Here is a 15,799-nt window from a genome sequence, read left to right on the forward strand (position 1 = left end):
ATAAAAGCGTTTTTTACCTTTTTTGTTTTTTAAATAAAACACTAAATAATATTACGTTTTCAAAAAAACGCTAAATATTAACTCTTATTAAAAACACGTTTTTAAAATATTTTTTACATTTATATTTTTAATTCATCAATATTAAGCTGTTTGCATATGCATTACTGGGTCATTCTAATGTCTAATTTTCTGTCCCTGCCTTTACAGAAATATTACAGTTGAAAAACACTTTACGGTTGCAATTTCTTTATATTTTAAAATGAAACAATATGTTATTTGAACAATTACACCTTCTTGAGCCTATCAAGTGGCAATATTTGTTTTTAATTAATTATATAGAATTCCAAGCATCACAAAACTACCATGTACAAGGGGGAAGTGCTTATGAGGTCAAAACATTTTTTTCTGCCATTTAAAATACAATAACGTATTCATAATGATCAAATATATGATGTAAATGGCATAAAAACAACTGAAAGCTGAATAAATATAAAATATATAATGAACTCCCTTGGAGTTGTGTCACTGGTGTTACCGTTTAACACAAATCATTTATTTTGAAATAAAAATCACACATGACATCACTTGACTTCCTTCTTCGTATTTCCTGATGATCTATGAAGAAAGGCCCATGATAAGTCCACTGTCTCTTTTCAGTTCTCAGAAATGTTCTTATTTATCTCTTTATTTCATATTAACCTTTCAGTTGACCTCACTGGTATGACCTGCTTTATTGTTAGCAAACTGTAAAAAATTACAATACAAATGGATTAAACTACTTAATTTAGTGAATATACCATGACTGACAACATTTGGTTTGATACCTTGCAGCAACAATTTTGTAAACTGCATTTTTCATGAAAATTGTCACTGGTATTACTGTCATTGGTGTCACCTTTCTTATGGGTAAATAGATGCATTTTTTAAAAAAGCAGTCATTTACGTGTATTTATAAAGTCAAAAGGTAATCCAATAATGTGGTCTAAGTTTAAATGTTAGAAAAATAAAGAAATAAAATACATTTTAAGACATCTTCCCATACCAAAAGTGGACATTTCTGTAGAATGACCCTACTCTACTTGACGAGAAAATCTTCCTCACAGAAAGATCAAAATACCAGTAGCACTTTATTTTACAGTCCTGTACCGTCCAATAACTAGGTACTAACCCTCAGCATAGCCCTAAACCTAACCCTACCCCATGTAACTACCTTATATTACCAGTAAGGCTGTCACGCTTCCTCAATTCACTTTGAGTACTCAACTTTAAAAACCTCCATTGCATTTTGCCTGTGTCAAGTAACCAGCACAATATCTGAAGTGGCAATTTCCACGGACGAGATTCCACAAGAACTGTTATCATTTACATGTGTGGAGCTTATCAAATTCCATCTCTGCATATTATTGTGAGTTTGGGATTTATAAAGTTCATTAAGGTTAGCTGTTTATCCTGGTTTCGAAATAAAAGTTTAAACCCCCGGTCTGAGTTTATAAGTTTTGATGTCCACATATTTAAAAAATTATAGTGGTTGTAGCATTTTTGTCATAAAGAAATGGCCAAATATTAAAGATTAAGTGGACATTTGAATTAAATGTTGTTTAGTCAGTATTAAACAACAATTAGATGGCGCAGTAAAGTGTAAAAACAATCGTCAGGCCGTTGGCGCCCCCTGCAGGTATTTGTTATAATGCGTAATCTACATTAGCTTTCTGTTTATAATACATCATATATTTTAACAGTTTTGTTTAATAAAACCATATGAATACTTGCTTACTTTATCTGAACTCATTATTATTGCTTCATTGCTATTAAAGGCTATTGTTTGCTTAGATCTATTTTTATTTCCTCAATTGAATTATAATTATCTGATTACTCAATTAATCGTCAAAATAATCTACACATTATTTATTACTAAAATAATCATTAGTGACAGCCCTAACTACCAGTACTTTCTAAGGTAAGTACACTTTAAGTATTGTAAGTACATGTAAGTATACATGTAAATATCTATGTGTGTCACTAAAATGGCTACTTGCATATAGGTCACACCACGCTGACTTTAAATGGACAGGCAAAGGTTACACTTTCGTTTTTGCTAAAATTCCCACTAAAATATTATTTTTAACTCAGGCTTAGTTAGACACACCTAACACTGGTTAACACTGGTTTTATATTCAGAAAATATTCCAGAGTGTTTCCCAGTTGTAAATGTAAGGTTGACATTGGTACAGTGTCGCATGAGTTTTGGGATTGCGACATAATCAAAGCATACTGGAGGGAGATACACAAAACTGTTTTAAAAAAGAAAAAAGATTATTACTGGTAAATCCTTTGCATTGTCTCCAAATGTATATCTACAGATACAGAATGAGTGTTAAAGTTTTGAACATATTTGGCAAAAAAAATAAATAAATAAATAAATTGGCCTGTTACATTCCTCTAAACTCAGTACATATTTTGCTTCCACATACATTCATCTATTCTAGATTTTTGTTTGTTTGTTTGTTCATCTCTCTCTCTCCTTTCTTCTTCACTATGTCTTTGGATTGTAAGCCAGTGAATGATCGTATATGTTGCTGGGGGATACTTGTACCACTGCTGTGTTATTGCAACACATGCACACACACACACACACACATGTTTGTTTTTGTGAATTGTGGGGACTTTCCATAGATTTTATACTGATCAAACGATATTGTCTATCCCCTAACCCAACCCTAACCCTAAACCTAGCCCTCACAGAAAACATGTTTGCATCGTTACACTTTCAGATAAACATCATTTACTATTTTTAATAATTTTTTAACGGTCCCCACAATGTCAAAAATTTCAGGTTTTACTATCCTTGTGGGGACATTTGGTCCCCACAGTGAAGCAAAAACAAGTACACACACACACACACACACATATACAGTGTTGGGTAATTAGTAATTAGTAATTACTGTAATTTAATTACTTTTCCCTTGAAAAAGTAAAGTAAGGGATTTTTTTAATCTTATTTTTTCTGTAATTAGTAATATAGTCAACATCTGAAGTGGATCAAAAAAGTTCATCAAAGTTGTCCTAAGACAAGAATCGGTATTGTTACTTTCGGTAACTTTAATAAAAGGTTTTGATCCCCTTCAAATGTTGACTACCATATATATATAATCTTGTAAGACATTAAAGCAACTGCAGTTTTTACTTTAAAATAACAGTTTAAAAATCATTTTGATGGAACACTAACTTCTTATACAATGAATAGCTTCTGGTTTTCCCCCACACTCCCCCACAAATATTTGCTCTGGGAATATGCAAGGTTGGTGAGTGGGTACGAAATTCCACAAAAAGAACGAATTGATTTACGGCAGCAACAAATGCATGTATAGCCTACAGCTAGCCAGTGTAATTTCAACAGTGATATTATTCACAAATTAATTGTAGGCAGCTCTACTACTCAACTACACACAGTTGCTTTAATCTTTGATGTATTTTTGAATAACTTCGCATATCCGGACATGAATGAGTGTCACTGGCCCATATTTAAATAAATAACACTTGAAATTATTAAAATATAATTTATAAAATAACTGAACATTTCTATATTTCAAATAAAAATGATTTACTGAATCACACGAAATGACTAAGCCCAACATTTAGGCTGTGGTCCTACATATAAAAAAATAATGCCCATATCTAAAATATCACTACATGTAAATTAAATCTTACCGTCTGTAAAAGTATCGTTTAAATAAATTATAACAAACAACATATTCACACCTTAATGGTCTCAAACTCAATTCCTGGAGGGCCACAGCTCTGCACAGTTTTGCTCCAACCCTAACTGAACACACCTGATCCAGCTAATCAAGGTCTTCAGGATTACTAAAAACTTCCAAGCAGGTGTGAGTTGGAGCTGGCTGAAGCTAAACGGTGCAGAGCTGTGGCCTTCCAGGAATTGAGATTGAGACCACTGCAAATGGATCATGGGTTTTAGCACCATTAGCCACTGAACACAACAAAAAGATCTGTTTGCAGGATGTAGTAGTGTGTAAGCCTTGTCATCCAAACATACTGAACATAACTGACTACAGCATCTCAAAACTGCTGTAGGCATCCATTCCCACTCAATGAGTCCCAAGGACACCAATCGCTACTGTCGAGGAGGTCTGTTAGAGATAAGTTCGCTGGATTAGTGTCTGCTAAGAATGTAAGGTCCGACAAGAGGTTGGGGTCACTGTTGAAGGTGATGTCTGAGGTAGAGGGTGTTGCTGTGGATGGACCTCCTGGAGTGCTAACTGATGGTTCAAATGGACACATTTTAGTGCAGTGAGGTATGTGTTGTTCCAAAGCTGTGGTGTAGAGTTGAAGCTCCTTCTTCAGTTCAGCGATTTCTTTTATGAAGGCGGCATTAGACTGCTCTAGAGCTTGAAGTTCCTATAATAATAATAATGATTTATTAAATACTTGAGTTTAGAGAGAGCACAATACTGACAGGAATTCAGCTGAAAAGCAGAAGTTACAAAGTGAAAGAAATGTAGCATAGTTAAATATAAAGTAGCTGAGGGTAGCAAAATGTTAGTTTAAACAGATTTGACCTGAGCTTTTCTTCCCACTCGTAAAGTTCATAGTTAATCACACACTTTATTTAAAACAAACAATTCAGACTTCCTCATGTTTTGCTAGTCTTGGAAAGGATCTGAGATGTGATTAGTGGGTTGGATAGAAACAGGGAAAGTCCAAGATTTGTACATCATCTAAAGAGAAAATGAAAGTGAAAGTGAAGGTTTATGTCAGATGTTAAACTAGTCTGGTGTTAGCGCGACTAAACTGTAAGCTGTCCCAGTCATGCACTGTATTTCCCAGAAATGCCTCCTCTACACTGAAATGTTGCGCAACACTAATGCTCCTCACCACACACACAGACCACGGAAAGATCATTATCAAACACACCAAAAAAATGTCCTCCACAGAAACGTACACATTCTGCGGAAGGTGATGATTCACATTACCTATTATTACAAGTAATTACAACAAAAACAAAAAATATAACTATACTGGTATAAGTAATGTGAATGAAAAGATACATACAGAACAAATGTAAGAGGTAACAAATAGTGACAGAGCAAAACGAACCCATTTAAAGTGTGAAAGAGAGAGTTTTAAAGGTCTCAATTTGCTACTGACCTCATGCAGTATGTCTGCTCTTTCTGTCTGTTTTTTGCGACTCTTGCGAGCTGCATCTCTGTTTTTTTCTCTGCGATGGTGCCTGTGGCCCTCTGACTGTGTGCTCTGAAAACATTTATCAGACCATTTACAATATATAATATAAATAAAGATGTTTATATATACACACACACACATACACACATATAAATAATAAACATATAAAAATAAAATTATATATAGAATAAATATAATAATAATTAAGTATTTTATTGCTTGTAATAACATCAGTATATTTATACATAGTACATTAAAATTACATTAAATGAACGAATTGACACCCTACCCAATCGTGAGGACTGAGAGAATCACTTTGTGAGAAAGGACTTCCCCGGTCAAAGTTGTCCATGACAGCAACTGGCATCTCCAAGCACACGGATGCTTTTCTTCAGTTAAATCAGAACAAAATGCTTGCATGTATACTTTCAGAATAAATCGTTCTTTTATAGTACTTCCGTTTTGTACAAAATTCTTCTAAGTGAAAAGCAAGCGCGTTAAGAGAATCCTGATGCAGCAGTTGCCTGCGCAACTACAGTGCCTGGTCATGATTTAAACTGCTCTGAGGTTTTTGTAGTGCTGGTCGTGGGCGGTGGAATGAGCCAATAGATCTGTGAATGGACTGACGCAACAGAGGGGTGGACTAGAATGTTTTCGGTTTCGAATTATTTTAAATGGCCCGGTTAGCGGAGCCAGGAGATCATCGCTTCCGGCACGGTATTGCCAGTATTTAGGCTGTTCATTTCCCGCTCTGCAATGACAAATACTGGGAATTCCAAGCAGGAAGTCCAAACGGGTGTAGATGTGTGGGATATGAAGGCTTAACTTTGCCTAAGGCTATTACTGCATATCATTATTACTGAGGTTAATGTAACACATTAAATTCATCCAGCATTTTACAAATATTTACTAGTGTAATTTAGCAGTATGAAGGTTTACTAGAAGAAATGTTTGCAGTCTTTCATTTACAGAAATATTGTGGCAGCTGATGGATAAAATCTACTGCAAACATGCAGGTTCAAGACGGGAAAACAGAAAAGCGAGACAGATTAAATAAACAAGGGATTTACCGTAAGGTTTCTTTTAAGGGACTGTCCTACAATTAGTGTAGCTGGTAGACTTTTATTTCGATGAAAGCCAAAGGACAACTGACAAACAGTCTATTCAGTTACAAGTTTTAGATCACAGCATTTTTAATTTATCAGTTTATTGTTTATGAGATATAAACAATAAAATGATGATTGCACCGCATATTTTTTTGTATTGTTATTAATACTATATTTTACTATGCTGCAATAAACTACTTCACTGAGGTCTTCAACATCCTTATCATTTCTTCTTGTAATTTACCATCAGCACCTCTAACACAAAGGTTCTCTGCATTAATGTTGTTAATATTGTGGTTGTTCTTTTTTGGTAATTTATTTTATCTTTAATGTAACAATCCAGCTTTAAATAAGAGACTATAATATTTGGCAGCTAATGTTAAGTGTTAAATAGGGATAGGGTGCAACGTGGCAAAATTACCTCCCCCACCCATTTTTTTTTTCATCTCAGCACTTTTGATATAGTTTCGAAATAATTTTGAGGACTTATCTAATTGTGTGTGTTTGGAGTGATATATAACATTGTATTAAGTTTAATATCAAAGTGTTTTTGTCTGTTTGTTAATGAGGAAATTTGTGGGCATGTCAGTGTTTTTAGATGTATGTAAAAGTTAGAGTTTTTATTTTGAAGTAAAAAGCTAAAATTAGACCCTAGCGATAAAACGTCTTTATCCCAGTTACTAGTTTTAAATCATTTTCAAATTTAATAATTATTTCGTTTTTGCATTAATTAAATGTACATTTCAGACATTTATTTCATTAAAAGCTACAGGTTAACTAAATGTTCTGTTATAATATGTCTTCAATTAAAATATGGCCAAATATTCATCCTTGTATAAAAATCTTAGAATAATTTTACGTTTCAGATAAATCTCTTTTACTGTGATTCTGCTTTGTCTGTCATAGGTTATTCAGTTATTCAAATTTGTCCAAAAAATATAAAATAGAATTGATGATTTAGTACTTTAGCAAATGTTTCTGTTCATTTCCTATAATAACACATTGGCTGATGCATCATTAACCTGCATATGCTAAACTTATATAAAATCTATATAAAATTACCATCTAAATATGTTATCATTTAAAAGTAAATCCACGTTGATCTTATGGGACATCTTCTCCCTACTTACCCAACTAACATCGGGATAAAAGTAGCATGGCTGACCAACTCATCATACAACCAGACAGACAAAAATCAGCGAGACAAACTCACTAACAAGAAGTCTTTGCAGCTCAAATGTTTGGAAAATGCACATAAGGGGGCGCTGCTATAGAAACGACTGCTTTTACGACAACTAACGTTCTTCACCCGTTGAAAACGCAGACACGCCCTTGCCGCTGTTTTCCTTTGCCGATAGAAACAGCCCAAGTCTGAATGACAGTTAGAACAGCCAATCATATTCCTTCAGCTCCATCTTTACGCACTCTCCAACCAATCATACTTCAGCATGTTGTGTCAACTCATAGTAACACTTCCTTGTTTCCAGTATGGTGTAACAGTAAATGCGTGAGTTTTATTTAGGCAATTATTTTATGCGTATCAATAGTTAATGCACGATTTCTGGTTAAGATCAGTACAGTGTTTTACACTTAAACGTTCACGATGGGTTTACTGACGATCTTGAAGAAGATGAAGCACAAGGAGCGTGAAATGCGTCTACTGATGCTGTAAGTTATCTTTGCACAAAACTGAATTCAAATGTATTTATATAAATACAGTTGAAAGCAATATTTTTTTAAGCCGCTGTTTTTAAGTGCATACTCAAACAAGGCTCGTTTAGTGTAATGTTTAATTAACGTTACTTGTGATGCTAAAGACTGTTGTGGTTCCTTAACCTTTTTTATAGTGGTCTTGACAATGCTGGAAAAACAACCATCCTAAAGAAGTTCAACGGCGAAGATGTCAGCACGATCTCTCCAACATTAGGCTTTAACATTAAGACACTCGAGCATAGAGGGTACGACGGAAGCCTGGTTGTGTTATATGTTAGATTCAGGCGTTGAGAGCATGACAAGATGCTAAGTTTGAATGAAACTAATTTTCATAGAGTTTACATGTGTTTATATATGAAGAGTTCAGATGCAAAACCAGCTAAAAGCCACCTCGGTCAAAAATGAGATACTTATAAACCTATACAAAGTAGCCAGAAAGAAACGCTCATTTTAAAGAAAAACGTCAGATGGATGTAGCTGGTTTTGCATCTGAACTCTATATATATATATATATATATATATACAGTACTGTGCAAAAGTTTTAGGCCACTAGTATTTTCACCAGCTAAAAAATGGTTTAAAGTAAGTTATTTCTATCTTTTGCTGTAGTGTGTCAGTAAAAAATATCGGTTTACATTTCCAAACATTCTGTTTGCCTTTAATTGTAATAATCTAGTGAGATTTTTCAAGGAGTCTGACAACAGCCAGTGCTCCACACTGAGATCTGATCTCACCATCATCCAGTCTGTCTCTGGAATGACATGAAGAAACAGAAAAACTGAGACAGACTAAATCCAGAAGAACTGTGGCAACATCTCCAAGATGTTTCAAGTAACCTACCTGCAAAGCTACCTGAAAAACTCTGCACAAGTGCACCTAGGGCAAAAGCTGCTTTAAACGCAAAGGATGGTCACATCAAATGCTTATTTATTTTAGTTAATAGAAGAAAATCTATTTATGACATTGTTTTTGACAGCATCCTCATTTTATGTGCCTAACTGCCTAAAAATGTTAACAGTACTGTAGCTTTGTAGGTATAGGTCTCTTAAAGCATCTTGGAGATGTTGTCACAGTTCTTCTGGATTTAGTCTGTCTCCGTTTTTCTGTTTCTTAAGACAGACTGGATTGAATGATGGAGAGATCAGATCTCTGTTTGCACAAGGAGTCTGACAACAGCCTGTGCTCCATACACAAATCTCACTGGATTATTATAATTAATGGCAAAATGAATGTTTAGAAATGTAAACTGATATTTCCTACTGACACACTACAGCAAAAGACTGACTTTCACTGACTTTAAACCATTTTTTAGCTGATGAAAATACTAGTGGCCTAAGACTTTTGCACAGTACTGTATACACATATACACACACACATGTATATATATTATATTATATTATATTATATTATATTATGTATACACACACACACACACACACACACACACACAGAAAGAGGATGAGCAAATATACAGACTGTTTATTTATCAATATTGCTGTGATACATCTCAAATAATTCTCAAGTGCATTTTATTTGTTTGTCTTTTTCTTCACACTGAGACTAGGTTTAAGCTGAATATCTGGGATGTGGGTGGTCAAAAGTCATTGAGATCATACTGGAGGAATTATTTTGAGAGTACAGATGGACTGGTGTGGGTAGTGGACAGCGCTGACAGATTGAGACTGGAGGACTGCAGAAAAGAGCTGAGTACTTTATTACTAGAGGAGGTGAGAGAACAAATATCTTTACTTGGACCTAATGTATTACAGTGTTTCAAATTAAATGGTCAGATTTTGATATTTGCTTACTTTACTAACATGTTTTAGTGTACATGAATGAGAATAGGCCACATAGTTTTGAATGAAGTTTGTGATGTGTAGTTCTTTCTATACACAATCAAGTGTTTTCACTTACGTCACGATTTGGTGCTTGGATGTAAATAACAGCATGGATTACATGGTTAATGTACTACTGAATACATTGTTCTACTAATTTATGCTACCTAAACCACTGGAATAAACGTGTTGAAGCTGCTAAATCATACAGAGGACAACTTAGTAAGCAGGAAAGTGTGCAATATTTTGACAAACTAAAGTTAATAGGTGGTAACGATACATATGAGCAGTATAAATTAAGATATTAGCCTAATATTTCACCTACCTGACTGGAAATGATAAGAACAAACACAATAGTTTGGCCAACCACAAATACATTTTGTTCCTCAGGCAGTCTGTAGTACTCCAAATGTTTTTCCTGGTCTGACTGATTAGTACAGCCCAAAACATGACGATAATTGACCATAATTGACCATTTTCAGCAGCAATAATCAGCAAAATATGCAAGTTTTGGTCGGTTCATTTCCATTGTTTACATTCAGTGCCGCCAATATGGTCAATTGATGATGTGCTGTGAAAACACTCTATACACTTTTTTTTTATGATTGATGCTTTCTTAATTTCTCTTGGTCAGCGATTAGCGGGAGCCACTCTTTTAGTTTTTGCCAACAAACAAGACCTACCTGGTGCTTTATCAAAAGATGCCATTCGAGAGGTGAGTCTTACAGGAAGTCATTTGTTTTTTTTTAACATTATGTTTATTGGGTTTTTCCAAGTAAACAACATATAAAACACAGAATAATCTTAATAGATTATCCCCACATATGCTGCCCTATAACATGCCCCAGTCATTTGTTTTTCAATGAAACTACCTTGCAGTTGGACAAATCTGTGAGGAAATCTGTGAATATGCTCTTGTTTTCTGAATGTCCAGGTTTTAACCCTTGATGATATTAAGACCCATCACTGGTGCATTGTGGGATGCAGTGCCGTGACAGGTGAGAACCTGCTAACAGGTGTGGACTGGCTACTTGATGATATAGCAGCTCGGATCTTCACAACTGACTGATGGACTGAATGAACATAAAAATGTTCATGTTGGACTGAAAATGTATGCAGTGCTGATGTTTTTCCAGATATGTTTAAGATGTCAAAGTAGCTATGCTACCAACAGATAGTGTGTTTTTAAAAGCCCACAAAGAAAGCTGTTTGCTTGAAATGGTTGGAAATGGGAGCCAGTTTGACATTTTCCTCATGTACTGTTCAGCACCACCTGTAACCTGTTCTGAGTGTTCAGATGCGTTAAGAGACATCATCACGTCTGCCAAAAATACACTCGATTCTGCCCCGACAAATTTGGTCTGTGGTAATTTTTTCTATTGCAATTGCTGCTGCCTTTTTCATGATGTTTAAAGTAATTACAGGTCAGTCTCCAGCCTTCCTCTTTGATTGAAGTTCTAGAGGGTTGTTGCTTCTCAGCTAGCCATTTTTTATTTATAATATTCATGAAATTTCTCCCCCCCCCCAACATCAGAACACTATTAAATTGCTCTTTTAAGGGGTATATAAAATAACAAAAATAATGATTTTGGACCTCTGCTCAGTTTGTTCTAAAGTAGTCGTTGCCTTTTTTGTTTAAATCTTAGAGAAAGGTAACAGTTTGTTTCTGCTGAGAAATTAACTCGCAGTTAATAAAGTAAGATTACGCAGTGCTGATGCATTTTCTCCTGACCATTGTTTGTGTTGTGACAAAAGGAGCCTTGTAAGTAAACATTAACAAATTATCATGACCTAATACTGAACACTGGTAATAAGTGCTGTGAATGTTAAACTATACAAAGAGCTGGGTAGATTACTTTTTGAAATCCGTTACTGACATTACATTACACATTTTAGGTTATATAATCAGACTACTTTTTGATTACTTTCAGATTACTTTTGACCTAATTTGTTTATCACATTGATTTAAACAAGACAATATTGTGCCATATTGATATAAAAATCCAAAAACTAAGAAAATATATTCCATTTGTCTCACTAATGACAAAATGCAGTAAACTTAATATTACAAAAAGGTTTCCCAAACTGAGGTTTGTAAAGAAACTACAGAGAGGTTTCATGAAAAATAAAATAAATCACTTAAAAAAAAAAAAAACTTACTAAAAAAAGGTGTACATATTTTGCTTACTTGTGACCATTAACTAATGTCAGAGAACTGTGAACATGCAAATATGATTAAAATATTTATATCTTGATCAGAAGACCAGAAAAGTTTGGTAATACTTTTTCTGTGCAGAAATTCATATTTGACACTTGCATAAAAGATAGAATAAACAGTACATATACACTTACATGCCCCTAAAACACATTAACACACATTACTCTAATAAAAACATGAAACAAGGCACAATATATGCATGTATAAACCTATACACACACCAACCCACAAAATATAGCTCAATTAAAGATTTAATTTAAAACGGCCCCTGCCAATGGAATAAAGTACCTTTTATATATGTTCTTAAAATTGGATACTTGTTCTACCTTCATACCTTTTATAATAACTTGTTCATATGAAGTCAACCAAACTGGTCTTTTGGTTCCCACAGCAGAGTTCCTGTGTCTTCTCAATGTTCAATTGTAGATGACCATTCTCAAACCACTGCACAAGACGTTCAATGTAGTCAAGGTCAATGAAACTTTGTCCATTTGGCAGGAAACTAAAACCAAATCATCAGCATATTTCCAAGTAAGATCATCCCTGTTACACTGTACTTCATTGATATAGACACAAAAAGCAGAGATAATACACATCTTTGTTGTAGACCTGAGTCCAGGACTATGCAAGCAGGTCTACCACAAGGATGTGCATCATTACCTCTGCTTTTTTGTATCTATATCAAAAAACAAATCCCTGCATTACATTGAGAAATTTTACTGTCTTTGAAAAGCAAAAGCCTTCCAATTTCTTAGTAATACATAAGCCACCAAATGTTATCAGTAGTTGATGAATGTTGAAACTTCTTAATGACTTTTGTAAACCCAGTGGTTGAATGCTGTGTAGCCACCTGGCTAGTGACTGGTCTTTGTGTGAATGTGCACAAAACTTAAATCTCTTAATATAAGTAGTAGGCTATTTTAGAAAGTAATGTTTAAGATGAAGAGGAACTTGGGAAAATCCATAAATTATGAATAACCCATTGTGCAAATACATAATCATGTAATCAAAAGCATGTAGTCCAATTACAAATATTTTAAAACAACTTATCTACAAGCACATCTACAAGCAGTACCAAGCTGAATTTTACTGCAAAGTGTCATTTCCATTAGGTAACTGAACCTGCTACAAACAACGCGAAAGATAGACAAAACTGGACTTAAAAAGACTTAAGTTCAAAGCAATTTATTTAGCAAGCAAACAAAAAGGAAAACTCTTATATTGTCAGTCATTAACACCAGTCAAAACTTCAGTCCAGCAGATGCAGAGTGCAGGGATGAGCATCAGTTTGTCAGCCAGTTCAACTTCTCAGACAATTTAAGTAACCTAAGGGAGGGATAAATAAAGTATCAGTAAAAGGTCTCTTAAACTAGCATCTTTATTTTATTGAAGAAAAAAAAAAAAAAAAAAAAAAAAAAAAAAAATAATAGTCTGAAGTATGAGTAGTATGAGTATGAAGTCAACATATGAAATTTGGTACCTGTGCACACATGGCAACACTCTTCCTTAAATCAGTCAGTCATGGAACTACCTGAGAAGAGAAATAAACAAAGTTTGAGTTTTTGAAATTAAATCTCACAAGTACAAATTTAAAACGCAACATTTACAGAGGTCAGAAGGAGTACCATTCAGTCATACAACTCAGTCTGGGGCGGTACATTTTAAAATCATCACACCTACTACAGGGGTGTCCATTCCTGCTCCTGGAGGCCCAGTATCCTGCAGAGTTTAGCTCCAGCACACTTGCCTGGAAGGGTCTAGCAAGACCTGGATTACTTTCATTCAGGTGTATTTAAATGGGTCATCAGATGCAAACTTCACTTTTACATGTCGTAAAAGTGAAACAGAGCTCATTTGCATTTAAAGGATCAATCCCTCAGAATGGAATGATTTTTGCTCATTTTGTCAAGGGAAAAAGGGTGTTGTTTTACACAACCATTGAGAATTTTTAACCAAAGTATATTATAGACTTTTCATTAAGACCCTAAAGAATCATCCGATGACCCCTTTAACTAGGGTTGGAGCTAAACTCTACAGGACAGTGGCTCCTGCTAACAGGTCTGGACACCACAGACCTTATACAGTAGTCAACATTTGAAGTGGATGAAAACCTTTCAAAAGTTGTCCGAAAACCAAAACAATACCCGTTCTTGTCTTAGGACAACTTTTGATGAACTTTTGATCCACTTCAAATGTGGACTACTGTAGTTCAGTTCAAAAGTATTTGCTCACCTGCCTTGACTCGCATATGAACTTAAGTGACATCCCATTCCTAATCCATAGGGTTCAATATGATGTCGGTCCACCCTTTGCAGCTATAACAGCTTCAACTCTTCTGGGAAGGCTGTCCACAAGGTTTAGGAGTACATTTATGGGAATTTTTGACCATTCTTCCAGAAGCGCATTTGTGAGGTCACGCACTGATGTTGGATGATAAGGCCTGGCTCGCAGTCTCCGCTCTAATTCATCCCAAAGGTGTTCTATCGGGTTGAGGTCAGGACTCTGTGCAGGCCAGTCAAGTTCATCCACACCAGACTCTGTCATCCATGTCTTTATGGACCTTGCTTTGTGCACTGGTGCACAGTCATGTTGGAAGAGGAAGGGGCCAGCTCCAAATTGTTCCCACAAAGTTGGGAGCATGGAATTGTCCAAAATGTCTTGGTATCCTGAAGCATTCAGAGTTCCTTTCACTGGAACTAAGGGGCCAAGCCCAGCTCCTGAAAAACAACCCCACACCATAATCCCCCCTCCACCAAACTTTACACTTGGCACAAAGCAGTCAGACAAGTACCGTTCTCCTGGCAACCGCCTAACCCAGACTCGTCCATCAGAATGCCAGATGGAGAAGCGCGATTTGTCACTCCAGAGAACACGTCTCCACTGCTCTGGAGTCCAGTGGCGGCGTGCTTTACACCACTGCATCCGACGCTCTGCATTGCACTTGGTGATGTATGGCTTGGATGCAGCTGCTCGGCCATGGAAACCCATTCCATGAAGCTCTCTGCGCACTGTTCTTGAGCTAATCTGAAGGCCACATGAAGTTTGGAGGTCTGTAGCAATTGACTCTACAGAAAGTTGCCGACCTCCTCGCACTACGCGTTTCAGCATCCGCTGACCCCGCTCCGTCAGTTTACGTGGCCTACCACTTCGTGGCTGAATTGCTGTCGTTCCCAAACGCTTCCACGTTCTTATAATACAGCTGACAGTTGTCTGTGGAATATTTAGGAGCGAGGAAATTTCACGACTGGACTTGTTGCACAGGTGGCATCCTATCACAGTTCCACGCTGGAATTGACTGAGCTCCTGAGAGCGACCCATTCTTTCACAAATGCTTGTAAAAACGCCCTTAAATCAGTCAGAACTACCTGAGGGGAAGAGAAGTGTACGGAAATTTGAGTTTTTGAAATTAAATATCACAAGAACAAATTTAAAAATGTATCATTTAGAGAGGTCAGAAGGAGTACCATTCAGTCATACAACTCAGTCTGGGGCGGTACATTTTAAAATCATCACACCTACTACAGGGGTGTCCATTCCTGCTCCTGGAGGCCCAGTATCCTGCAGAGTTTAGCTCCAGCACACTTGCCTGGAAGTGTCTAGCAAGACCTTGATTACTTTGATTCAGACGTGTTTAACTAGGGTTTTCAGCTAAACTCTACAGGACAGTGGCTCCTGCTAACAAGTCTGGACACCACAGACCTACTAGTTCAGATGCAACTCACGTT

At 35.8% G+C, this 15,799-nt stretch overlaps 2 protein-coding genes and 2 non-coding genes across 4 annotated transcripts; 1 reads left to right on the plus strand and 3 right to left on the minus strand.

Moving 5' to 3' along the window:
- Window positions 1–315: 315 nt before the first annotated feature.
- On the minus strand, window positions 316–7,535 carry batf2 (basic leucine zipper ATF-like transcription factor 2). Its single transcript, XM_051113964.1, has 4 exons — window positions 7,439–7,535; window positions 5,492–5,591; window positions 5,167–5,271; window positions 316–4,416 (listed from the first exon to the last, which is right to left on the minus strand). The coding sequence occupies exons 1-4, from the start codon at window positions 7,447–7,449 to the stop codon at window positions 4,078–4,080; spliced, it is 555 nt and encodes a 184-aa protein (XP_050969921.1). The 5' UTR covers window positions 7,450–7,535; the 3' UTR covers window positions 316–4,077.
- A 234-nt stretch (window positions 7,536–7,769) lies between these two features.
- Window positions 7,770–11,871, plus strand: arl2 (ADP-ribosylation factor-like 2). The gene is made up of 5 exons (XM_051116121.1): window positions 7,770–7,976; window positions 8,156–8,266; window positions 9,586–9,748; window positions 10,491–10,571; window positions 10,791–11,871. Exons 1-5 carry the CDS (start codon window positions 7,912–7,914, stop codon window positions 10,923–10,925), a joined length of 555 nt encoding a protein of 184 aa, XP_050972078.1. The 5' UTR covers window positions 7,770–7,911; the 3' UTR covers window positions 10,926–11,871.
- A 1,809-nt stretch (window positions 11,872–13,680) lies between these two features.
- Window positions 13,681–13,755, minus strand: LOC127169043 (small nucleolar RNA SNORD31). Its single transcript, XR_007828184.1, has one exon. It is a non-coding gene; the product is annotated as a small nucleolar RNA SNORD31 (small nucleolar RNA).
- Window positions 13,756–15,519: 1,764 nt separating this feature from the next.
- LOC127169044 (small nucleolar RNA SNORD31) lies at window positions 15,520–15,594 on the minus strand. Its single transcript, XR_007828185.1, has one exon. It is a non-coding gene; the product is annotated as a small nucleolar RNA SNORD31 (small nucleolar RNA).
- Window positions 15,595–15,799: the final 205 nt, after the last annotated feature.

Source organism: Labeo rohita, chromosome 7 (assembly GCF_022985175.1).
Source record: "Labeo rohita strain BAU-BD-2019 chromosome 7, IGBB_LRoh.1.0, whole genome shotgun sequence".
NCBI classification, from domain to species: domain Eukaryota; kingdom Metazoa; phylum Chordata; class Actinopteri; order Cypriniformes; family Cyprinidae; genus Labeo; species Labeo rohita.